A 27,383-nucleotide genomic window follows, 5' to 3' on the forward strand; every position below is an offset into this window, starting at 1 on the left:
TGGAAAAATAGGTTATGGTAATCTCCTGCCTGGCCAAAGTTGCAGTAGTACCAGACCACTGCAACAGACTGGCACAGTAAGAATCCCACCATGGATGCTTCAGTCAAAACAAACTCACCCCCCTCAGTGCTGACTGTAGCTCACTTGGTCATGGATTACTTTAGCATTTGAGTTTAGATTTGAGCTAGGCAATGGCAAGGACTAAAATCAACATAATCCATAATAGTACACTTGCAACAAACTCTTCATGAAGACCCAGTTTTTTTCAATTTGTATACATGAAATTTGCAAAGTTTTTCAACGTTTGATTCCCTGTGTCAAAAATCTTGCCAGGACAATTAATCTCCTGGTATATACTTATGGTCTTTTCACTGCTGGAAATCTATTAAATTATTCATCCTCAAAAGATTTCTGTAATCTTTTCTCCACCTGAACCAGAATCAGCAGCCTCAGTCAAACTGAACTATCTGGGTTACTCAGTCATAAAGACCCAAATGAACCTTGGGAAAAGAAAAAAGTTATCTTTTTTCTCCTCAGCATTGAATTGGGAATTTCAAAGGTGCCAAAGTGAATTCATTAAGCACTGACCTTTCCTAAAGGTCACCTGGACCTGGGTTCCTATGGGGAAACCCAACCAACCTGAATAAATAATGGACTTCCACTGGCCAGCAGTGAGCATGTAAAGATGTTGTGTTATCATGGTTACTGCACCCATCGCTACAAGTGCCATTACAAGGATTTCACGACCTGTAAGCTAGCTGATATGGATATAACAACTCTGTTGGAAAAAGACCTGGCTACGGAGGAGAGTGCTGACTTGTAACTACTTTGATCTATATTGTATGCTCTGTTCTTTTCACCTCTTGGCTTCCTGAGCCCCATAATACTGATTGCCTTTGCTGACTCTCAGCTGACAACAGTCGCTACGCTGCCAGCAGCAAGAGCATGGCTTCTTAGATTTGCTACACTAAGTTTTAAAATGGAAGAATTGACTGTGGGGACTGCAGCATATACATTGCTCTAGATTTCTATCCCTGATCTCCTGGTCTGAAACAGACACAGGTCTTTGGATTTCTGCGAGGGTTATTTCATCTTTTGATCTTGTGTGATTAAAAGCAGAGCCTGATTCGTAAAACTTGCAATCCTTACGGATAATCTTGGATGATCAGAGATCAGGCTTCTTACGTGAAATGCTCTTGGTTTCCCTGAGTTTAGTTATTAGATCCAACTTGCTGTATTGCCAGGCCACAGGAGAGAAGTCTGTGTTAAATCCCCAAGGAAGCTGCAGATACTAATAGTGCCTGTGCACTCAGCAAACATACGGCTCACATAGCCTTTTTGTGTTTTAAGCATGTCTCTCAGCCACACCTTATTAAAAGTGATGTCCCTCATTACAGAAACAAATTTATCTCTGCCCACACAAACCTGGCATTATCTCCTCACAGAGTGTTATAAACCACTGACAGAACATGCCAAGTCATGCAACTGAGGCTGTGAAATAAAATGTATGATTGCAAAAATGATCACTGCTCTACTGTGATGTTCTTGAATTTCATGAAGGTCAACAACAATCCCATAGGCCTGGCCCTTGAAAATTTGTCCCTTGGGAAATTCCAAGGATTGAAGTTTTTGGTCATCTCAAAGAAAGGAAAAGGAGAGAAAATCCCTGCCTGAAAGAGGAATATCCCAGGGAGTCACGGGTTTAGTCATTCTCAGTCATGCAGAGAACGAGAAAGAGCTAAATTTAGGGCACCAAGCTTCCCTTTATGGGGGTAAGTGGGAGTTTGGCAGCCCTGGCTCCAGTTCATCTTCTTTGCTGGCTGCTCCGGGGACTAAAGGCTCAGGAATTACAGCTTCCAGGGGCCAGCATCTCTGTCATTTCATGCACAGCTAATTGTCAAGGAAAATGGAAGCCTAAGGAGCTGGAGTTGCCAGCTGGCCCTCCACACTGATGGTGGTCTCAGTGGTTGAGCTGGCTGACTTGTCAGGCACCCCCACCTGGATTTGTTACGTTCCCATCAATGACAGGTGATTTTGAGGAACTGGCAATTCCTAAAGGAAAACTGGTCAGTGTCTATCAGCCATCTGTGTTTTTTTCCTCCTTCTTCTGGTCCTACTTCTCAACCTTTCTCAAAGTCTTTTTCCACTCTAGCCTTTTCTACCAGTTTCTCTCTGGTCTTTTTTCTCTCCCAGTTCCTTCCAACCTGCTCCTTCCCTCTTTGTTTTGCCTTCTTCTTCCCCACCTCAGTCTGCTGAACTCACTCCCTTGTCACTCCTAACCCTTTCTGCCCTTGCCCATTTCAGACCTCTGCCCTTCCCTCGATGCTTGTCACACGTAATGGGTACTGGGATCCATGACATGCCTCTCTGTTGAGCTTCACTGAAAACAGGGAACAAGAGACTTTGCACATGCTGGCTGGACACTTCCCACTCCTTGGTTTCAACTCTGCAGGGAAAGCTGTTGTAGGCGGTGTGAGGGGAAGCTTGCTCTCCCACGCCCAGAGCTTCTTTGTCCCCCGGTGTCGGCTGGGCCCTCGCATGGACCAGAGACAAGCCATTTTTGATGAACAGGCATTTTAGGTGCCTATGGCTGAGTGATCCCATGCACCTGGACTGACCTCACTACTCTCTGCCTACTGTCATCAACAGCCTCAAAATGCCCGTGTCTTTGCTGAAGGCTGAGATCACAGCCATGTTAAGTTTGCCTGCCAGAGCCAGAAGATCCCCCTCCCTGAGAACTATCTATACATGAAGTGGCAGGGAACTTGTTCAACCAACATGAAATAAAAGAGAAGCTGCATTCAATAGGGAAGTGAGCAGAACCATTTCTGCTGACTAAAAAGGCACCAAGCCTGAAGCCTGCCATATCAGCAAATAAAGAGTGATAGAATAACACTTAGAAATACATGGCAATGTTTTTTCCAAATTCTTCTCTCGTGCTTTGTTTTGAAGGCTGCAAAATCTAATATATTTCATTTCCTTGAAATTAATTAATATTACTCGAGAGACAGAAATGAGGACTTTAAAATTAAACCTAATTTAAAAACACAAGCAAGATGAACAACAAAGGATTCAGGTCTGGTCCTATCAAGTTGTTCCAGCTTCATATGCATGCAAATTTCAATTCAGTTTAACTCTTATTTATTTCTAAATGGTCCCGCTGTAAGAATAACAGCCATGTGCCAGCAAATGAAGAGACGTTGAAGCCTTTGTTATGGACATTCTGCCAATTCCAGCTATGTTCACAGCAGTGGCATTCTGCCATTCAATTTTCTTTTCTGCCAATGAATAAATATCAAGGTGGTCATTATATATGTAAAAAGAAAGCCATGATGAAAAGGCCTCTTAAAAAATATATCACCGATTGTGAAATTTCAGGAAGTGAAAGGTTTCATACACCAATCTCAGCCAAACTGCATTCTGTGTTTGGCTTGTTTTTTTATTTTAATTTTCATGTTGTTGTCCACATTAACTTGGTACTGCACAAACAATGATATGTTATTCCTATGATGTCAGTTAAGTAATTGCAATATTGCGCATGACAGTTTGATTGACAACTAATTTCACAAATTCTGTGATTCCCGAGGGAAGAAACAAGGAATAAAGGAAGAAAAATAAAAAACCAAACAACAAACCATCAAAAAACCCAGACCACATTGGAAATAATAAAAACACTAAAATTTTTATTGCCTGGGTCACAAATGGAATGCTCCAGACATGGATGCAGCCATGCTGCCTATCAGCTCCTGATGTTCACATTCTCAGCCAGAAGTTTTATGCCAGTCCAAAGCAATTTTACGTGAGGAAACGGGGCGATGCTGACAGCTGAGGACAAACTGATCTACAGCATTGCTGTTTAGCATTAAACACTATCTAGACATTACTGCTCCATAAAGATGACACATTTCCATCACTGCCACCCACTGCTTTCCATCTTCCTATCTTTCCTTTTTCTGTGGACATATGAGTGCTAAGACAAGGAAGCACTAAAAATACTTTATATGTATCATATAAATGCCCCAGCCAAATGCTGTTGATGGTTCAGCTGTAACATGAGGTAGGAGTTGTATGCAATCTATTGTGTGCATGTGTGTGTTAGTGCCCCAATTCAGAAAATCAAAAGGAAAAATACTCCTAGGATTTTTTTTTTTTTCTTCCTCGCTGGGCTTGACTTTTTCATTTCCCACCATGTAAAGCCAATGCTGAAAGTTGATGACTGTATCCTGATAGACTTAAAGCAATTCATGTATATGAGAAAGAGGTGCAAAGAATACTCGAGATGTTCTGTGTATCTGCCTATAGTTAAGAAAAGTTGCAGCTATGAAGCTGCAACAGTTGTGTGATGTAGTTTTGACAGTGCCTTTTCATTCTCTATGGTTCCCATCAGAACTGTTTTTTCCAGTATATATTTGAACACCAAATGCATGCATTTCACTTTTAAAGTGTTGAAGCAGGAACTCTTCACTATTTTGTCCATCAAAATCTCCTTCTTGTTGGACCCAAAATTTCTCTGTTTCAGGTAACTAGAAATTCCGATTCAAATCCTCTGATCTGGTTCCCAGACCTCAGGGTGTTCACTCTGACCTGGAACCACATCATTAGAGTTGCACTCTTTCTTGTAAGGTCAGACAGCATGACCTGCTAGAAAACTTATGAATATACCTCTACAATATGGTATGAAGACCTTCACCACTAAAGATGTCAGACTTTGCTAGTAACTCAATTTCTTCTTGCTGTGGTGGCAATTCTTACTAACGAAAACTCTGCAAGATTCTGTCACTGTACAATTTGAGTCCTACTGTCAGTGTACAGTTCTTGATCTGAAACTCTGAAAGGTAGCATAAATCTAATTTAAGATGACCATTGTCTCCTACACATTTTTTCCCAAATGCACTGCTGAACACATCCTTATACACCTGGTTAACCGACCAAGATTTACGTTACATCCTTTTGTTGGAAGTTGTTTTTCTACCTGACCGGACCTGAAGGTATCATGAACTGGACATTAATTGCTATTTTGGCATGTGCCACTGTTCACTGAGCATGAGCTATCAGAGAATACACCTGGAACAAACTAGTTATTTATCAGAGACAATATAGGAGTAGGTACCAACAGTCACTGCTAGTCTGCTCTATGGCAGCAGTCAAAACTGCTTTGCTTTAGAGGTAGAAGACATCACTACTAAAGACTTTCCTAATGTGCTCTGGGCATATCACAATGCACATCTGCCATGAAATCTGAGTAAAGGAGGGTAGGCTGTCTCAATAATTTAACTCACATAGTCTGAGGCAAAAAAAAAAGTGTGTGTGCATGCACAGAAAGGTGGTAGGCTGGAATAAAAAATACCTGTATTACTTCAGGGAAGGTCGAGTTGACAAGCTTTGTATTCTGCAGGGTGTGTGTTTATAACAATTTGAGAACCATACCTTGTTTTGTTTAAGAGCTCCTTTCTCCTTCATGTGAGGGCAGTCTTTCCCAGTCACAACAGCTTTTATATCTGCCACTGGCACTGCATTAAAAAGAAACAAAAGCAAAAACCAGAAAATAAGTTATAACCAAGGTGTGTAAAAGCTACAGTCTGAAAGGAGGCAAGACTAATGTGTTAAAATTGCCACCTCCTTTGCCATTTCCAGCCTGTTGTAAGAAAGAAAACTGGAAGAAAACAACTAAAATAGGAATCAGTGAGTTGACAAAACTTCAGGCATCTGGATAAAAATCTGAGTATGCTTTTCTTGCCTGTTGAGACTACCTTGGGTAACAGTGTTTCATATAGATATGTACCTGTGTCTGGACAGTTTTTATGAATATTCACATATCTAGAAAACATATACTGTTTTCTGCCTTACTAAAGTTGTATGTCTGTCCTGTTGTTGCTCTTTCCTAGGCATCCAGGTAAAGTTTCTGCTGGAGGGAGGATGCTGGGCAAACTGGACACTACCTCACTCAATGCTGTTGTCCTTCTGTTAACGCCTGTATGAATTTTTCAAATAGTTTTTTCTTTCACTCACATCAGCAGTTTAGTCCCTTTCTGCTACTAACAGGAATAAGGACTACTAAGGCTTATGATGTCCCATTCCAATTGCTTTAAAATGTGAAATGATCAGAAATCATTGAAAAAAAAAAAGGTAAGAAAAAAATATTGGAAGCTGCTGCAACTCAGACTCACTTACAGAGGTCACTAAAACATAAAGATAAATTTCTCTGAGTTTCAAGTGGAAGTCAATTTTCCAACAGTAATTACATTATGGAGGATCTATATGCTCCACAACACAATATGGTCAGTGAGTGACAGTTTCTACAATCTATAAATAATCCATTATCCTTGTGGCTGCAGAAAAGCATAATAAATATAGAAGAGCATAATAATATGAAAAATCTGTTACTGCCCAGTTGTCTACAAACTCTAATGGAAATATTGGAGAGGCGAAATGCATTTTCTCATCTACTGGGTACTGCCATACTATGTATTTTATTACAGATTACCTCAGCACTATGGTCAAATGGATAGCATGGGATATAACAGACATTTTTAAAGTACTTTTTTTGCATGGAAAACTAAAAGAAATGGAAGTTACTTGGCCCTTCACCATTAAACCTCTCCTGCCTTTAGTCTCAGTATTTCATGCTGTGTCCCTGATGACGTTTTATGTCTCTGACGCTACTCTGCTTTTTGGTCAAGCAGAGATATTTTTGAGAGGAGAGAGCGAGCTAGGACAAACTGGAAAGTAAAGGAGATATTTGATCGCATCTATGGTAGAAAGGTCTTCTTAATAAGAAAGAATTCCTGCCATTTGCTGAAGATACTCAGAAAAACGATTTCTTTGCTTGCATAAGGTAGGGTTTTCTCAAGTTAGATCTCCCAATCAAGAAGGTTTTTCTTCAGGTTTCATACGCTTGATCTTTGTGATCTGGAATACAGTTACTATGGGAGATCACAGGCTGATGTGACATCCTGATTTTTATTTATCTGGAACTTGGCTTATTCCTTGCTTTGAAAAAATAGAATCAAAGACTTCAGACAGTATCAGAAGCTGACTACAAGATGCTGGAGGGTGTGAGCACAGATGTGATGTGCTCACAACAGATAAAGCCCTGAGAAAGAGGGCAGCTGTTTTCTGTCCCAGCTGGAGTCTGCACAGCTTGTTGACTTTCAACCTGAAGAGAGGGGTGACATTCACAGAAGTGAAAAGGTTAAAAACCCCCACATTGGTTTTTGGAGATAGACACTAGTTACTCAAAGCTTGGCAAGTAGTACACAAAATGCCCTATGCTTCTTCTCTTGGTCCTCCATTTTCTAACCCACCTATTCTCTTTCATCTGTTGACCTGCTCCCAAATGCTGACAATCTGGTCATCGTATTCAGATTGTAATAGTTCAAAATTCAACACACATCAATCCAAAGAACACCAGAATATTTCTGGAAAATGTTTTGAAAATTGCCAAGCCAGTTTGGCCTGACGCATCTTGAAGAGTAGTGCCACTTTATAATCTTGTATCTTGCAATATTCTCAACTCTGTTTAATTAAACTCTAATGTGGGTGGCACTGTGGTAAATCTCATATCCTTCATAGGCTGAAAACCTGAGATACTGATGAAATAACCGTTATCTTTCTCAAACTGCATCAGTATCTGCTCTGCCAGCAGGCATGCACAGGGAACATGTGGGTCTGGCCCAGTGGTTTCTAAAGTAGAAGCTTTCTATCCTCATGGGATTCTGACATTCCTGAGTAGGCTCAAAAGCCTATGGAAAATGCAAATACAAGATGAAGCCTGCAGTCAGGGTCAGGGTTTTGAGCGTGGAAGCATGCTCGAAGCAAAATCTGGGAACTGCTGGTCTCATAACTGTGCCTGCAGTTGTGACCTTCACTCTTCTTCTGTCATTCTGATGCTACTGTAACATTCAAGGGCTATTTCTCCAAGTCTCATCCAGAAAAACAGCCTCTTCCAGTGCTAATGCAGCAATGTGAGCCCCTGTCCTACATTCTGCCAAGACTGCAGTAAGAGCGAGAAATATCCTTGAGGCAATCTGTAAGGCAATGAAAACAAGGGAATGCGACTGCAAACTGCCAGGGCTCCAGCATCAGACAGGCTCTTCCTCTTTCCCTCCCAGACTGTGTCTGGGAGGACTTTGAAATTTTAAAAGGTGCTGACTGGAGACAGGTTGGGGGAGCAGAAAAGAGAAACAATTGTTTTACTAATATACAGGAAAGTTTAAATCACTGATTTTCTTCTTTCTCAATTTTCAGTCTGGAAAAATTTCCAACTTCTGAAGAATCAGTCTTTCCGTCATTCCATGAACAAAGTGGAGCTACCAACTGAAATATTTGTACAAGCGTGTCTAATTTGATAATGCCAGGAATGGCATTTATTACTAATGGAGATTCAGAAAAGAACAAAAAGAAATGAATCGTTATTCAATGCTTGATTTCTTGAAGTCACTTTCTGGTGACAGAACTACACTGGTCATTATTTCTGTTACCATAAAAAACTTTCCCAAGATTGCAGGTTAAACCTCTACAACTCATGTTGAAGGATGAAGAAGAAATTATCACAAGAGTATGATTTTTCTGAAGGGCTCCAAAATTACTTTTATCCATAAAAAAAAAATCCCAATAAATCCCCTGGTAGGAGTTGTCACAGGGGCATGTCCTCTCCCAGCTGGGTACACAGTAACGGTGAAGTGCTCTCAATACTGTTCACAGCAATGTGTCATCTTTAAGTCCGCTCCTCACGTTAATGAAAAAGACATCTGCCTGTCACAGATTTCTCCTCCAGTCACTAGACTGTTTGCCACAGAAGAAACATCTGTCTCTGTGGACAGGAAGTGCTTCTGAATATGCCCAAGTATTTCTATTTCACAGCTGCAGTTAGATGAGCAATGAAAATGAGCTGTGTCCTCCGCTCTCTCTGTAAACAGAGCTGTTGATAATGTCCTGTGTTAAGAGAAACCTATTACAAGTTATAAAGAGGAACTAGCATAAAAGAAGCAAAAGTAGCACAATCTTTGTACATGACTTACATTTATCTTGCAAGGAATCATGGGGGACTTCTCCCTGGGGACTTTCTTCCAAGTCTCCATAGTGCAAGACCTTGTGATTAGGTGAAAGTCGACAATACCAAAATTTGTCTGTTAAAATAAATGCATTAAACAAGGTCACTAACATGTCTTCATCAGCATTATCAATAGCTTAGGAGAAAGCTTACTCAAACAAGGCACTACAGGGAAGGAATGTCTTTTTTCTTTCAGAAGAATGAACGTGTGGGGTTTATTGAAAGTAGGGCAGGGACTTTGCTCAGTAATTTTACTTGATTAAATGAAGGTGGCATTAATCTACCTTTTTTTATTGACTTAGCACTGGCTCCAAAAATGAATACTAGCAAGAAACAATTGACTGAGTTTTACATATTATATACCCTCGTGGACAGAAGACTGGCAAAGTAACCACTGCTTTGAGTGGATAACTTTAATGTACCCATAAAGCTTCATTTTTAGCACCCACTGTGTGAAAATTAAGCCCTGCCAGCTGTCTTGTGTGGGACACCCAAAAACTGATACATTTGAAATATCCCATACTTTATGAAAATTATGACTCATGTCTTTTTATAGACATGGGAGAACACCCCCATATTTATGGAGGGACTGGACATAACAAACACGCAAAGATTTAAAAAGCAGACGTTAAGTCCCTTGTCCTGCAGATAACTCAGTGCTTTGCATGGTCACAAATATACATGTGACCATGCAGTCACACTCCAGTTTGCATTTTAGCCCTTCCTAGGAGAGGTATATTTACATCTCCTGCCAACTCCAGCTTTGCAGAGCCAGGCCTCCATGCTGCCTAGCGTGCAAGGGTGGTGCTTGCCAATTCCCCTTCTGAAATGGCAGGAACGAGGTTACCCTTCCTTGTCAGAGCACTTTCTATTTAATAAACAGATCACATCATGTTAAGCTGTCAAAAATATAATCTTGTTACATCCAAGCTATAAACCTCCAAAAGCTCAGAGCAAGGCTAGATGTTAAAATGCCAGTGCAGGGGGGGTGGGAAGCAGAGGGCTTCTCTGGCTCCGTGCTTCTCTTGTTGCTGGCAGCACCGATGCTGTGCCAAGAAGCAGCATAAGGGACAATTTAGGGGAAATGTTAGCATTGCCACAGTCCCATGGCGCTGCAATCACTGAGAGCGAATGGAGCCACAGTTTGGATAAAGCATCTGAGGAGCTGTAGAACCACCAGAGCCAGCATATGTGAGTTCGTTTGGGGTGTTAGCAGAGCAAAGATTTCTTGGCTCTGTTAGTAAAATATTGGCTTTGTGGACCCAACTTCTTTCTAAAGGACACTCTCCAGTCCCTTGGCCAGCCATTTAAAATGCAACGCAATAAAACACAGAAAGGCAGTTCAGCTTTGAATGGCAGAAGTGGGCTTCTGCATGCCCTTTTAAATTTCTTTGCCATGGTTGGTAAAAATGTTTGGGGGAAAAAACCCACACACTTCAAACCACTTTTTGAGTGTGCAGCCCCTTCTACAGAAAGGTTTCAGAAGACCTTACAAACTGCTGGGAAAGGCTCAAAACGGCAACGGGAGAGATTCTGGTTATCTACTTCACAGGCACGCACAATACTGAAAGATTTATGGTAGAGAGCCTGAGATTATGATTTTGTGATGCATACAAGAAGAGCAGCTGAAATATAAGCAACCCTGGACTGTAAGCAGTACCTACAATGTTGAACAGTATGGGGCCAAGAGGAAAACCCCACTTGCAAAGCTTTTGTAGGGATTTGAAACTAGAGCAAGCAGGAGCCCCCATTCAATAGACTCCCATCTGAAGAGCACACACACAGTCAACTCATTGGACAATTTGTGTGTCTCAGAAGGACGCGTGTGAAATTTTTCTAGGTTCGCACTTTTTACAGAGAACTCTACCAGAACCATATCAAAACCTGATGCTTAAAAAATATACCCTGTTAAATCTGATGGTAGACCATCATGTCCCTTGCCTACCTAAAGAAAAGCTGCAAATAATTGTAGCAGGAGGCTTTCATATCTAGCTTTAACTGCAACCTCATTGTTTTTAGGCTGTTCAAACAAATACACCTTTCCAACTCTAAGACTGAAGCACCAATTTTTTTCTATTAAAAGCCAACATGGTCTCACTACCTTCTCAATGACCTGGCCAGGAAGATGGTTGTAACTGAAAAAAAGTACCATTAATTCTTTTTAATTTAGAACAAATGGGGCTGGTGGTGTTAGCAATGGTTTGAAAAAGTTTGGCTCTTTAACCTCCTGGGGGTTATAGTGTTTTGGTAACCTTGGTCCTGTTTCAACACCCTGCTCCAATAATAGAAGAGGGGAAAAAACCCTCAGTGAAAATGTCTTATTTCATTTTCAGGGGTGGCTTTATGGGAAGAAACCCTAGCTCGGAAGGCTTGTGGACCCTTTTACAGCAATTCCCTATAACCCAAGGTTAATTAAAGAACTAATAGCCTAACTTGTAGCTTGAAGCATATCCAGCACAATTCTCCTGTGAGCTCACTAATACCTGCCATTGTTCCACAGCCTTGCTGTCAAAGGGAAAACCCTTAAATGAAACCTACAAATGGAACTAACGAGGTTCCCTCAGCTGCAGCCACTACATGACAGCACCAGCCAGGCTGAGGAGGGCAATCACCACTTTAGTGATGGCAAGTAACCCTTGCTTCTATACCCACCTCAGCCTCACCAGCTGGGGTGTTTTTTTCAGCTGTACATGATGTTACAAACAGTTTATCAGACAATATCCCACTTACTCAATGCCTTGGAGGGGAACAGTTTTAAACAAGATGCATGTTATTTTACTGTAGTGCAGGTGCTGTACACAATTTTATTGGAGAAGTAGTATATAAAATAATGCTGCAGTCAAAATAAAAATGGTATTAAATTGCTTCCACTGACAAAAAAGGTGAAGAAATCTTAATCACAGAACAGCACATGGGAGGTGGCAGTATTTAGTTTCAGCTCTAAATTGATAAACAAAAAAAAATAAGCAGAAGAAAAATCTCTTTTCTACCATGATTAGAAAGTGTTGTTTATAAAACAAGGAAAAACAACTGTCCAAACTCTCCAGAGCTCTTAAACCCAAGTCCGCAGAGTTGAAGTGCCACCAGAGACTTTAAAGATGGGACAGGCATTTCTCAATAGACCCTGTGCTCCACAGCTGGCAGATCACGTGGATGCGCACAGCTGGAGTGGGACAACTCTCTGTTCAGGAAGGAGTAGAGTTTGGTTTGGGTTTAGGCCCAGTCTTATGAATTTGCCCCAAAGCCTAAGTCCCTTCTATGAGCTACAACTCTTATTTTGTATTTAGTGTTATTACAACTGCCTCTGTAAAACTCCTCCTCAGAGCAAGCAGCTGTAGGGAGGGCAAGCCACTAACCACAGAGTCTTTAAAGATGATGTGGGCTTGTGATTTCATTGCAATTTTTGGATACTACGTCATTTACACTTTCCGGTGAGTCCTTATGTATTTTAGCTCACCGACCACTGACGCAATCAAATTAAGGTGCTAGAGATTCTTCTTTGGGAAACAGAATTAATCATTCTGGGTTTTAGCCTGAAAAGGTTTCAAACAAATTGTTCTGATTTTCAGATAACTGCTAAAGCAGTCAGTGGGTTAAATATATCACAGCACACTGTTAAAGATATAGAGGAGCTTAAAAAAACCCCAAAACCCAAATAACAAAATCAGCTACAATTTGTCTAGAAGAGCTATATTCAAAACTGTGACCAAATAGTAGGGCACAGAACATTTTGCTACATGGGCTACAGAGTGCTTGGCCATTCACATAGTGTGTTTCCAGGCGCATTAATGGCCAATGACTCATATGCCCTTAACAATGCTATCCCAGGTAAAGAAGTGCTGTGGTTAGTACAGAAGTGCTCTATAATTAGAATCTGGGGAGAAAATAGCTCAGATAGGTACAGACAAAAGTCTTAGAGTATACATTTTATCTCAAGATTGTTCCAGATTACTAGAGAAATTTTGTTCAAAGAAAGTCTTCCTCATAGATTTAGCAACAGGAACACACTTTTAAATACATCAGTGAAAACATTCGTATTTGTGTAGATTTTAGATATATGTACTGTACGTGGACTCACCCTTTTTCTTTCATTGTGTTCTTTCTCTAATACAACTACAGTGACACATTTTCACTCTAACTGGTCTTAACTGCTTAGATGAAAGTCAGCAAGCCCTGCTTGCTGTCGAATAATTGACCTGTAGCATGCTGGAGGCATATTTGGCTAACCAGTTCTTCTCAGCAAGTCACACACTCACAGAATATTACTTTTTATGGGACTATGGAGGGTGGGATGGAGTAGAAGTAGCAAAGAGGCTTGGCAGAAAAAAAGACAAAGTGTGTGTTCTTGTTCAGAAGTGTGAGTTACTTATCCTAGCAAGAGATGGAAAACCTGTCTTCACTTGATTTTTTGTTTTAATTTAAGCTCTTTCCAGGTTACTTACATGGTGCCATGTGTTTTTAATTTAATGGTGTGTATCACCAGGCTTTCCTTCCCTTCTAAAAATTAGTGTTCAAGAAACCTCATCTTTGGCTGCAAAACCATTTCAATAACATGCAATTTCTCTATAATCTTTACAAAGCTAAAAGGGGAATTTATTTCCAAGAGTGCACCCAGCAACATAAACTACAAATGTACTGGATGACAGCATCAGAAGTATCTATTATCCTCAATAAAATGCCTTTATCTGCTACTTAGCTCTACTGGAAATAATAACTTTTGGGGTTGTAAAGTGCTTTGCAGGTTTTCACTTTAGTATTCTCCCCTTTCTTTTAGGAATTAACTGAGGAAGGAGAAAGCTGAAGAGGTCTATCTGTCAGCTGATTTCCACGGTCAAGGAACAAAGAGGGGATTTGCAGAGCTTCATGATCTGCTGTTGAACAATGACCAGAAGGGCAGGCTAGATTTTGCTGTTTCATTTCCAACTGTTCAAGAACGCTTAATAAAAATAGGAGCTAGTGCTGTAGTTCTCCTATGAAACCTTGCAAGGGAAATATTCTTTGAAAGTGCTAAGGATTCCCCTAGGACAACAGTGGTGTTCCTGAATTTCAGCTACAGACAGATCCTGCTGATATGATAATCCTGTGCTGAAACACAAAAGACAGAGATCCGACTACAGATACCTCACAGCTTAATCCTCAGCATCCCCTCAATGAATGACCTACTATATTGGAGGCTTTCCAATGCCAAGTGTTTCACCTCTTCTCAAAAGGCCTAAGAGGCTGTAAACTCCCTGCTTATTTTTTTGTAAGTCAATTTTTTCAACTTACTGTGACTAACCATGTGTGTCCTACCACATGTTCAAACAACAGCAGTTTTAACAGAAGTTAGCTCTGGAGTCTTTATCATGGGATAATGCCTGATAATTATTTTTTAAATGAGCAATTTAATGCTTTCAGCTTCTCCTGTGTAGGGCATGTTCAGGTTCTTGTACAATCTGTAGATCTGCAACATTTGTTCCAGGATTGTCTCAAGGGAACAAAAGAATCACAGGAAAGGTAAAAGAAGCAGTATACATACTGAAGTAAAACACCTATCTGATCTTAATGTTCTTACAAGCAGGTTGCCACATAACAGGCAAATTGTGATACCTCACAGCACTGCCCATTTCTGTTTCAGCTCCGTATCAACTTGGATGGACCATGGCCCTTTTGAGAGCCTTGGTAACGGTCCATGGCAAGTGAATTCAAGTTGGAGCAGCGGGCAGGTGATGTGGCTTCTGAACCCCCAGGTAGCACAGGGCACATGTACATGAAGGTTGGTTTGGGGAGAGGAGATGGGGAGGTGGGGTAAGGCTAACAGAAGACACACTCAGGAATTTGGGACTTGTACTATTTTTATCAGGACATTCAGAGGAATTGTCTGAAAGCTTGACTGTCCTGATGCGTAGTATCACTAGCTAAACCTCTGTCCTCCACTCACTTTACTTCAAGTCCTAGTTCTTGACATCATGACAGCCTCGGTCTTACAGGTTGCTCTGCTAGGGGTACAGGAGGCCCTGAAAGATAAAGGCTGATTTCAAGAGAGCTTCTTCGGCTTTGTGCCAGCTGCCACTATTTGCTATTTGGGCTGTCCCAGGAACTGTACATACCTAAAAAAGGATCCCAACTGAATGGCTTACATGCTTGTGTTTACAAACCATACTTTGCTTGTTCATTAGGTCGCACAGGGTTAGATCTTACTGAGTTTAGTCCTGGTGGCCTCATGCATCATCATCTTCTGTAATCGTTGTGTCTTCTCCCTCGTTCCCAGGGGGATAATTTACATTTCCGTTTCAGGGAATACAAGGAGTCTAACATAAAGCACACAAAACCCTTAAGGGCATGTGGAAACATGCCCTTTCAAATGGGCTTGTATCTGACAAAACCCAATATATTTCAGAGAAGATCAAACTCTTGGAGGCATGGTCGCAAGTTTTATTTGTTTCCAAAGAAATAAATATGACATCAAAGCAATTAATCTGGTGGCCTATACAATTCACTCCAAGGCATGATACATAGGAAACTTCTCAACTGTGGACCAGAAGACTATGCTGATTTTATTTTAAATACTTTTTTTTGACTTCAACTCCACTCATCTAAGTTGAACCAATGTATTCCCCCTAAGGCTTTTGATCCTATAAATCATGAACTAACAACATTTTAAGATAAAATAAAAAGTCTGTCTTCCTCTTGGAGGTCTGCCAAAAGAAGAACATTTGCCACAAACCCTGCTCCTTCCCTAGAGTTTCAGTCATTTGGATTAAGGCTCTGAAAGAAATAAAACAAACAACCCTCACTACTGATAGCCAAACCAAACTACACTTTAGTTTAGCTACTTGCACTCTGTGAATATGCTGCTGAAGGAAAAACACGTATCATGCCTCCCTGTGAAATCTGTATAGAAAGTCACAGTGAAATAATGCTTTTTCCTTAAACTCTGTGCAGTGGGCTTCATAGGTGTTTGTAGGCTTGACAGAGAGGATATAAAGCTACAACACATTTTTCTGCAACTCAACCCTTTCATAAAGGCTTTGAAATTTTCTAAAATAACCTCCCTACATTAAGGAAAATTGCCTCCTTGTTTGTATGGAAGGAGGCATTGCAGGGATACATCTATCTGTGAAGAAAACAGTTTTCCCCAATTGATCTGAAGGTCTCAAATAATGATTTTTGTCTGTTCTTACTCTTAGCTTTTGTAACTTTGCCATTTGTTTTCTGCTGTAAATACTATACAAATTAGAATCTGAATCATCACAAAATGAGGGTTTTAAAGGGAAATTTTTGGATACAACTTCTAATTAGTCTGCTGAATTTACACTATGTCCCTGTTATTTTGTCCAGAGAAAGCAGCGTGCCTCTTTGAGGGGAAAAGAACCATAGAGAGAGAGTTTGACTGTACAAAACAAGCTGTAAATCTAGCATTGAGCAATGACTCATAGGATTGGGAAAATAATCTTCTCATGTCAATCAAGTACTCATCTGAAGGTACACAAATTACTGATCTAAGTGTTTTTTAAAAGTATATTTAAACTCCATAACATATTTAATGTGTACAGTAATACAAGACAAAAATCAAGGACAGGCAGTATGAGAGGAAGGGAGGCAGAATGAGTTCGTCACATATATCAAGGTGGTCCAAGTCCGAGACATTCAAATTCTGGCTACGCCAAGTTTCACGTGCTATTCCTGCAGAGGCAGAGATTTTGTTTTGAGATGAACAAGAAGTCTTTTCCAGGCAGAAATCAAAATACTCAGTTCAGAGTGCAAGACTGCTGCTTGAGATTTTTGTCAAATGCTGGACTTCTTCCAGATGATCTGTGTGATGAAGCCAAAACCCGTTCCAAGGAAACACAGGAAACCCTACAACAACTGTCACTAGGAGATGCTTTCAGATGCCCCCTGGTAAAAGCAGTCAAGACAGCACTACAACCAAGGATCCTGCTACTAAAAGTAGTATTCCTCATCTCAAATTTTAGACAAAAGTGACAATAAAAAGCCAGACTAGGCAGTCTGAGCTGTACCTTGCCGACGCCGACTGTTGAGTTTCCTAAAGCAGGTGCCCTCCACAAGTCGATTGAGACGTTGCTGCTTGATCAGTTCTAAGATCTCAGGCTGAATCTTCTCTTTCAGTTCCCTTGGGAAGAGAGAAAGTAGGCACTTGTCAAATTCAATCAAAGACCATCCTCCTTCCTCTGAGACAGAGTCTCAGAAGATATTTCTGCAAGGAGTTTAAAGGGGACAACTCTCACAGGCAGGTTCAGGTCAGAATCTAGTCTGCTCCAGAAAAAAAACCCTTTTTCTTATAACAAAGAACAGGAGGCAGAATATCTCTGTTGCAGACATCTCCCTGCTACGACATCAGTGTATGACTCAGGCAAGTCACTTATTTGTTTCTTACTTTACTCATCTAAAAATAATGTTTACTATAATGCACCAACAAGGTTTTTCTGCAGCAAATAATGCTTTTTCATCACAGGATCTCTGTGAAGCTTATTTGAGGGTCTGTCACCTTTTGTTGCACAATCCTCTGCTGGTATACTTTACTAGCACTATTATTTAGGACAACACAAGAAGGCTAAAACACATTTTAAAACAATGATAAAAAACAGCAAGCAATGCCAATGAGCTAAAATAATACCAGCACTATATGCTTGTTCTTAATTCCATGCCATTCAACTAATTCATTATTATCAGCATTTTGTGGAAGAGCAACCCATGACTAGGGATTGCTAAAGGATCAAACTTTACCCTTGCCCAAGAGTGCAGAAACCCACAGTGCATTTAGAAATAATATTATATATCCTTCAGAAAATCCATTTTCTACATCCTACTTTGATAAGAGTTGAACATGTCAAGAACTAGGCAGAAAAAACTATGCACCAAACTTTAAATATAAAGTTTGATTTCATACGCCATCACATGGATTCACAGATGTCTGAATTCATCAGTTATATCCTCACTTAGATTCATTAAGAATACATAAAAGACAGGTTTAAACATCAACTAGCAGCAAGCCTAGTAAGATTAAAAAATAACTGAATGTGTAGAGGATTTATAAAATATGAAGTGTGTCAGAAACATAATTTTGCATTGCTGTGCAAATTAGGTAATACCAAAAAATCATTCTGTCTGGCAGTATGTTCAAGCAATTGTCATCAAAAGGAAGCAAAGCCGTGGTATCCCATAGAGACAACAAAAATTTATCTCTTATTGAAAATTTAGGGAGCCCAGCCTCTGCTGATTTCCACATTCATTTGGATCCTATACCTTTGATCTGTCAGACCCCCACTGAAACCATTGCAAGCCCTCTGCTAGAAAGATCAGGCCTTTAAAAAAAATGCCATCTTTCCTCCAGGTATTAACAAAATGGTTGGAGTTCTTGATGCATAACCCACTGCATATTTACAAGCTGTGAAAATCCAGCTGGTCAAAAATCAAGGAAGCATTGTAGCTATAGAAACAGGCCACCTTTTGAAAATGTATTATTAGTCTTTTAGGATAATTTTCAAGCACTGTTGTTCTCTCATTGGAAACTAAATATGAATATGCTGAATGGTTAAATACTGTGATTAGAAGAATTTTGTGCTTGAAAAAATGTCTTGCCTCTACTGAGCTGATGAGCTTCCCCATTCCTCAGGTAAAAGCTGGGAGCAGGGGCTCAGCAGAACAGTGTTAAAACAGACTATGGATTACTCAGCGGTCCAGGCTGAAGACTAAATCTCCACCTGCCTGATTTCAAACATTCAAGACTGGTAGAAACATCAGTTTGATATTTAGGTAGTTTAATTCAGAAATTGGATAGTTATCATTAAATAGGTGTTAAAGATATATACAACATAATAGCTGTAAGACACTACTGAAAAAACAAAAATGGGTCACCCAGCACATTAACATCTGACTGCTCATAGTATTCCCTCTTCTGTCCTCTAAAGCCCCATCTGCCCTTTACAAACCAGAGGAAGAGGAGAATTTTTAACCAATCCAAAATTAAACAGGTAATGCTCTCTGAAGTACTTCACTGTCTAAGGCAGACTTTCCATAGGAGGAAGGGAGGCAGGAAGGGGACACCACCTTCCACCTCCTTGCTGATGTGCTGGAGTCCCTCTACACACGTGCATATATCTGCTCCCACAACCACAAAGCTCAGAGGTAGTATTCTCTTATGTTTTACAGTCCCCAAACCTGAATACACAGAGGTTGTGGAGACAGCTCATTACTCCATGGAGAAACAGTCTTCAGTAACTTTGGACTTTAGTGACACCCCATAAATCCATCCATCCCTTGCCAGAGTCACCTGCACTTACTGTCCTCAGCAGCTCATGTCAACACATGGTTACTCTGACTTGTACAGTTTTCAGCTGTTTTTCAGATACCATGACTCCAGATAAATTTTTGCAAGGTGATCCTGCCACTTAGTGCTCCTCACTGTCAAGGTTTCTGTTCTACACTTCAAGGTGACAGAAATGGGGCAGAACAATCAAACCATGTCACACAGTTAAACAAAAGATGTGCTTCTTTGAATCTTTGTATTTCCTTCAGAAAGCCATCTGAAGGCAAGGGAATTCAGTTCCTCAGGGTCAGTGTCTAAAGACGGGAGGGTTAGAAAAAAAATCTCTGTACAAGAAATAGGTCCTCCTGTCTAATTTTAAAATCAAACAGGAACAATGAGCTAAAAGAAGACCATAAATGCAAATATGTTTTGTGCAAATTTTATTTATTGTCCTTCAGATGACATCAGCTTAACAGTTTGTGCCTTGTGAAGAGAGAGAGAACAAACTTGGAAAGTCTAAGGAGACAGCAGCTTTAAAAATTGCTATTAGTTTCCTACTGTGTTCCTGTCACGTAAGAAGGGCAAAAGTTAGTGGGCTGGTAAGACAGAAGGGTTGAGGGAACCACACAGTAATATACACGATGGCTAATTTTCTGATCTCACTGGTCTTGGCACTACAGGCCATACTAACATCAGTCACTCGCTTTTAAAATAACAGACCTGAATTGTCAGCAAATCTGAAAATCATTAAAAATTATTTTTAAATTATTCAAATGATACTAATTCTTCTTCAGCACCAGTTATATCCGTCCCCAGTTTTTACCTTTCCAGCTTATAGTTAAGACTCTTGTTAGCTGTTTTCCTTTCAGGATGTGGCATATTACAGACATTTACATCATTACAACATAACAGAAGAGTAATTCCAGAACTGCTTTAATGTATTTTGTCCTTTTATCTTTCTGGCTTGTAGCTATACCCTCTCCTAATCACTTCATACATTCAGAGTAGGCATTAGTGACTCTTTCAAGCATTGCAGAGAAATCTGTAAAAAGCTGAAAAGCATCCACATTCCTCCATTTCCCTGTATGTTGCTGATTTTCACACAGATGTTACTTAGCAATGGGTCCTCAGCTGACATTAACTCTCCTTTAACCAGCAACCCTCCACTTGGACATCATATCTTTATGCAGTATTAACCCATCTCTGTTGCCATTTAATGTGCCAAAGAGATCTCTGGTCCTCTACAGGCCCACAGGATTCCTAGACACTTTCTTCCACAGCCATTCAAAATGAATTGGTGATACTTTATCATTTTGTTGTGGAATTGCAGTTTGGATGATCAATAATGATCCCAGAATCCTGGATCAATTCTGTTCTGAAGGACTTTTTACTTTCCCTAATCAAAAGTAGAAATTGAAAAAACTTCATCTCACGTGATACAACAATGCTCATAAAAACCAAACAACTAATCCTTGCAAAACAAGGTTGTTGTAGTTACGAGGATCTAAGGCAACACTTGCCAGCTTACATTCAAATCCAACTTAACTGAAGCTTCTCTCACCTGGCAGCTTGAAAACTTAAAACTTCAGTGCTTCATACAATGAACAGCAGAAGAAAGACTTCTATCATGTTCAAGGCAGGAGAAACCATCATCTGATTGCCATATTCTCATGCAGAACTAAACAAGGCCTGCCGACTTTACATTCACCGTTGTGTGCAATCTCTTTTAGCATATCTACAAGGCTTTAAAATATACAGCACAAGCCACGATTGCTCTCTTCACTCAGTCTCCTTCCCTACAATGAGGCCATGATTCTGTACTTCTATCAATTGTGCCATCTATGCAATTTGAGAGAGTTCAGTACAGGGAATCAAATCAAAGCAGAAAATGAAAGAACCATTTCTTTTCACAGTCAAGAATAAGTGATCATGGATGCAATCAAAATGCAAATGCATAGAGTTAAATCTCTGCAAATGCAGTTGTGATTGCTTAAACACCTTATCGATTCACTTAGCCTTTATAGCCTTTAGGCTTAGCCTTTGTCCTGAAACTGAAATGAGTCTCTGGTAACACTTCAGTTGCTTTTAACTATTTGTGTTGGCTGTTTCACTCATTCCATGATGGTGAAGGAGACTCTGCACTGTGGCAGCAACTAGCCAGAGTGATACTGGAAATAAAGAGCTTGCAGAGGGCACTGGCAAGGTTCACAAGGCTAGGTGATGGTGCAAGAGAATATAAATAGTTGATCTGTATCATACTTAAACAGTTGACTCATAGGGAAAGTAGGGAAAATGAGAAGCTTTGGTGACAAGCTTAGCAGTACCGAGCAGTTTTGAACCACTAAACGTTGCAGGGGATTGGCAGGGGATTTCCGAGCAGTGTAATGATACAAAAACTGACTGGAACCATTTGTAGCTTTTTAATTGATGCATTACTATGAGTGACATCAGTTCTAATTGGGCATTAGGTCCTATCTTCTAATACACTGAAAACATAAAAGAAGCATTCCTGCTTTGATCCACATTGGTATGATTAAAATTTAAGTGTGTAATTCTACTCAGCTTATGCTTCTGCTGTTGCCCTGCTGCCCCTGGAGGAATATGTCCCCAGAGCTTGTACTTAGATATTTGTATCCTTTAGAAACAAATCAAAATTAATATCCCGCTTCTGAATCCTGAAGCACTCTGGTCCAAACCCTTCTCTACACGTTTGCCTTGAAAAGGAGATTTGGAAAAACACAAGCCATTCCACTTGAAACATGATAAGGATTCAATGACAATTCAGCTGATGCTTCTGGAGTCCTCACCATTTCTCTGCTGACCACAAAAGGTTCCCTGTCTCACCCAGAGGAGTGACACTTGGAATTTTTAAGGCCCTTGGACAGAAGACAAAGTTGTGGTGGTTTTTTGGGGTTTTTTTGTGTAGGTTTTTTTTTTTTTTTAAGAAAAGGAACTACCAGCACCAAAACCAGGCTCACAATCAGCCAAAGCTAGGAAATATCAAAGCATTGTTTCATACAAATAAGCCATGTGAGACCCTGTAGGGATTTGCTGAGTCTGGTTTAACTGAATTCAAAGAAAAAGTTGTGATTCCCAGCAGAAGAAAACATAATGCATTTCAAGCAGATGCCACACTACTGCTTTTGAGGAAGGCTCCCTGGACACCTTTCCTCCTTGGGTTCTCCCAGAAGAGCTCATGAATGTCATTCACACTTGTTAATCCTTCCATGCAAAAATGAGTGGGAAGAGAAGACAGTACTTACAGAATCGGACGAGACTGGAAATCTTCCTGGTTCATTCTTTCAGACTGGCGTATTTTAAGTATTTCTGTGTAACTGAGATTCTGAAGTTTGCTCTTGAACTGATCCAGGGAGCTAGGCTTGGTAGTGAGTGCTCTCATTATCTGTTCTTTCACTACCTGCATTACCTGTGGTTGACAAGGAAAGGAAAAGAAAACCTGTGTTAACACTTTCTTCACTTTTGTTTCAAATCTTATTCTGGGTCACAGTAAGATTTCTAGGTACAGAAGATGATTAATGCTATGTGGTCTCAAGACAATTTTTCAGTAGCATAACCAGAAAATAAGCCAACTTCTGACAGGTCATCACAGCTTACAGCAAAAGCTCATCTGCTCTGTAACAATAAATCTTTTTTTTTTTTTTGGGGCGGGGTGTGTGTGTGTGTGATTTATTGCTTGGCTGTCTCCCTAGACAGCTAAATTACAATTGCTGATTACAGGATTTTAAGTCTCACTCTGTCCATGGTTTGTGTGCCCATGGCAGCAGTAGCATGGCTCTTCTGCATTCTGAGCTGATGCTCCCATCATGTCACGGACAGGCACACATACAACACCAGACTTGCAACAGAAAAAAAATCCAGTGAAGTCCTACGGAGCCGACTGAGAGCGCAGATGCACATCCTGACTTCTGCCAGCAAAACCCAGGAGAAGCACACAAGTTGCAGTGACCACTCTTAACTGCCCACAAGAGAGACTACAGAACGTTTTTCAGGTCATACTGCTCTCCTGCTGGGTCTTGGAGCTGCTGTCCTGACCAGAAGGCAGTAGCACAAAGTGGCTAACTGTGGCCCATTGCTTCCCTTATTCCTTATGCCCAGAGGCAATGTGCACACACTGAAGCACTGGAGGTTCCCTCTGAACATCAGGAAACACTTTTTCACTGTGAGGGTGACCGAGCACTGGTACAGGTTGCCCAGAGAGGTTATGGAGTCTCCATCCTTGGAGATACTCAAAATCCATCTGGACACAGTCCTGGACAACTGGCTCCAGGCGGCCCTGCTTGAGCAGGGGGGCTGGACCAGATGACCTTCAGAGGTCCCTTACGACCTCAGCCACTCTGTGATTCTGTGAGAGCTTTACGCTACAAGCACATTATGGCCATGCACAATGAAGGAAAGAGAACTTGCTAAAAGAGACCATTAGTTGTGGGAGAGAGAGATATCAGTTTGCCAAGGGTATTACAGATTGCTTTTGAAGCAATGCCATTAACAATGCAAACCAAAAAATGAGAATGAAGGATGGCTAGGCAACAGCCATCTATCTGCATATTAATTATCAGGAGAAAACTGCTGAGACACAGTTAACTAAGGGGAATTGCTTGGCTCTAGTTCAAATAAATACATATCACAGATTACTGTCTGTCTCTCCGTAATCCTGGACTCATTTCCTTGGTGCTGGTGCAAATCACACACTTTGAAATATTTATCTGATGCTGTGCTTAAGTTGGCTGAAAAAACAATTTATCAGACTTAGAAAAGCCCATCCCACCCAAATCTACTAAAATCTGCTAAAAAGCAGTAGGAAATGGTAACTCCTCCTGGTATCAAAGCAGGTGTGACAGAAATTAACAGCTACACAAACAGAGGGCAAAATCTTTTTCTGCACTGTTAATTTTCCTTTATTCTTTCATCTTCACCATGTATCTTAAAACAGAAGCTCAGCCCCTCAGAGGTTCCCTAATCATTCTGAAAATTTATTTTTTCACATATTGCATTGCTTCACATGCGTTGCCTCAGTCTTCTAACTCGTTGCCTGCACTATGTTTTCTAATTTTGCTTCCTGAGATGTAACTTTTTTCTCAGATGTGATCTAAGCACTCATTTTAGCTGTGTCCAGCAGGTGAAACTAAGCAAGTGAAGAACTAAAGATAATCTGCTTCCTTGCTAGAGGGACTACATCCATCCCAGAGATCTACTTCAAGAGGAGCAAGATGCTTCTCCCAAAGGTGTTGGCTCAGGTGGGCAGCAAATGCCTTTGCCACACTTTCACTCCCTGGATGAAGCAGCCTACACTCACTTGGCTGGGACCTTCATTTGATTGCATCCTTGCAGTTAAGATCCTACTCTTGGTAAATCTTGCAAACGCAGCAAAGATGAGCTCCTCTCCATCCACTCCTACAAATTTAATAGGTACATTGCTATGTATTTGAGGAAGTCTTATAAAGCAACACGGAATTTTGTACTCTGCACCTGCATACTCTTCATTTCATATACAGAAGTATTTGCTTTTAGAAGGTGGCCATGTGCAGCTAAATCCCTCTGAAGAGTTACTCAGCTCGTCTGCTACTGGGAATCAGCTACCTCCCCATCTGAAAGATGAACTCCTGGCTGCCATCCGACTGCTTAGAGGGATTAACGTCTCCTTGACTGCATTCAGAGCGCACTCACGAGACCACAGCAGTCCAAGTAAGAAACATGCTGTCACACCTTGGAAATGACAAACCGAAAGGCCAAACAACCATAACACCTGAACATTAATGGATTGTGCCCAACAAGGCAAGAGGCATATTCCTACTGATTTCACTGGGTCCTGGTTTAATATCTAAAAAGCCTTTAGGAAGTGTAATGAAGGAAATGACCTCAAAGGAACAGTGAGAAAAAATGAAGCAGAAAATCCCAGCGACAAGTTGGATTTTTAAAAATATCTTCTGCCTTCCTCTTTGTGCCTTCTTGACAATGACTACCTATTGCTGCTAATTAATTTTAATTTATATTTTATATATTTATATATTATTAATTAGGACTAATTCTTATTAACTACCAGGAATGGAGAAGAGACTGGAAACTAACCTTGCCCACTGAAAACATATTCAGCTATTGGTATCTCCTAACACTACTATCCAGGCTCGGGGTGAACTGGGCCTAATTTTTCACACTCACAGAGAATGTGACATTCAGCTTCTGACTTCACTTCTGACTTCTCAGGCCCACTGAGAAGTTGTGCCAGACTACTTTGTTAAATGTGGTTTTACAGCCAGCCTGAAGTCATCATTTCTGCGGTATCATGTAAAAGAAGCATGCAAAACCAGGTAGCTTAATTAAAACATGTAAGCCCCATTGCTGCTCATGGCATCAAATTCCCTGGGCATTAGAAAGCAACAAATTAGTACAATTTTAAACAGACAGGCATAGTGTAACTGCTAAACTAACCATACTACACTGCTATATTAACTATCACTACCATATTACCTTGATTTTTCAGCACCAAACCGAATTTGCAAGGAAATATAGTCCTGCAATCGCTTATGCATGCACGCAGTTCCAGTTTCATGCATTCATTCAAATAGCTGTACAGATCTGGGTTTTTGTTGCTTAGATTTAGCTTCTTAAATTCAGGCACTCACACTGGGGAAACGGCCTCTATGAGTAGTTTTTCTCAGAAAATAAATGGACAAACAAATAAATAAATACTGTATTTTAAGGAGGTGCATACATGCGGATCTTCTTTTCAGTCTGATCTCTAAACCATTCATACGAAGCAGTGCTCATTCTTGGCTAAATGATGCAAAGGAGGTTCAGGTTCAGTAGACTTAGGTCACTGTCATTTATGCTTAGTTGCAAAATCCTGTATAAACCCTTGTCTCCCTTTTCTGGTACTGACTGCTGTGTTTAACATGGAAACAATGCAAATTCCTCTTCTTTGCTATGATCTAGAAAGTTATTCACAGGGTATCATCAAAGACCTTCTTGGTTTAGAGGCTCCACTTTCTCTGAGACAGAAGGCAGGAAGTGTATGCCCCAGGCCCAGCACATAATGGGGTGATCACTTGCCTTGTAATGTCTATAGCCAACACTATTTAACTAGTTGGCCAAAATGTCAAAGCTGCTGATTGCACTGAGTCTCCTGAGCATTTGGGAATCACTGCCAAGAACTTCTAATCTGTTTAGTTTCCAAAGCTGAGTTGCCAGCCCTTGATTACTGCTGTCTGAGAGACAGCATCAACCCTTCCTCCCCTCATGTCTGACCTTACAATGAAATTAAAGGTATTCTCTACTCAACGTGATTGTACATAAACACTGTAGACAGTTGTTTTAATTACATTATGCTTTGCTACTCTTACTGAGAAATAACTGTTTCAGAGGGCACATTTGCTTTAAATCACGTCCTTTTTATCTGACAACGTCTCGCATGGTAAGAGAATCCTGAGTTCTGCATTACAACTGAAACAGGTAAATTCACTGAAGACATGAAGAGAAAGACAGTAGGGAAAAAAAAGAATACTTTTTTTCATTTAATCACATAGGACCTTATTCCCTGTATTTTGTATCCCTCAAACGTGTCTTATATTTCTACAGTCAGTATCACCATAACATTAAATCATGCATTTTTCATTAAACTATTTTAGTCTAGCTTTGTGTTTAGCTTATTTGACTTCATCTCTGTCATCTTACATTCTGACTACTTTGCCTTTCCAATATTTAGCCCCTCTTTTATTCTTCCTTCTCTCTCTTGCCATGACAACTTTTGCCTATGCAAATAAGGTCTCCTCCTTCCAGGATGGAGAGAGGTCTGAACGCTTGGGCTCTACAAGCGAACAAAATAAAAAGAGAGAAGTTGTCGATGTCAGAAAGAGGAGTTTATCAGGGCCAAATTCTATAGCAACCTTCCCACTGATTGAATTTCAGTGGCTTGTTTGCAACTACGGGAAGCACCAGCCTCTGTACTCTACTTACCCCATACCAATGCAAAGTTTGTCGTTGGCACTGACTGGAGAAGACAGGCTGCCGTCTCAGACGCCTACCATTGCCTGCAAGCTGCTGGAAATTTAAGTCTGAGACTTCCAC

At 40.5% G+C, this 27,383-nt stretch overlaps 1 protein-coding gene across 3 annotated transcripts in view; it reads right to left on the reverse strand.

The window, feature by feature from the left end:
- ELMO1 (engulfment and cell motility 1) overlaps nucleotides 1-27,383 on the reverse strand; it is a 308,650-nt gene that overhangs the window by 6,105 nt on the left and 275,162 nt on the right. For all 3 annotated transcript variants that reach the window (XM_074841559.1, XM_074841549.1, XM_074841565.1), the window contains 4 exons: nucleotides 22,565-22,728; nucleotides 17,053-17,165; nucleotides 9,021-9,128; nucleotides 5,428-5,510 (listed from right to left, as the gene is read on the reverse strand). In XM_074841559.1, coding sequence (XP_074697660.1) covers nucleotides 5,428-5,510; nucleotides 9,021-9,128; nucleotides 17,053-17,165; nucleotides 22,565-22,728 — 468 coding nt within the window. The remainder of the gene's footprint in view (nucleotides 1-5,427; nucleotides 5,511-9,020; nucleotides 9,129-17,052; nucleotides 17,166-22,564; nucleotides 22,729-27,383) is intronic.

This window comes from Strix aluco, chromosome 1 (genome assembly GCF_031877795.1).
Source record: "Strix aluco isolate bStrAlu1 chromosome 1, bStrAlu1.hap1, whole genome shotgun sequence".
Taxonomy (NCBI): Eukaryota; Metazoa; Chordata; class Aves; order Strigiformes; family Strigidae; genus Strix; species Strix aluco.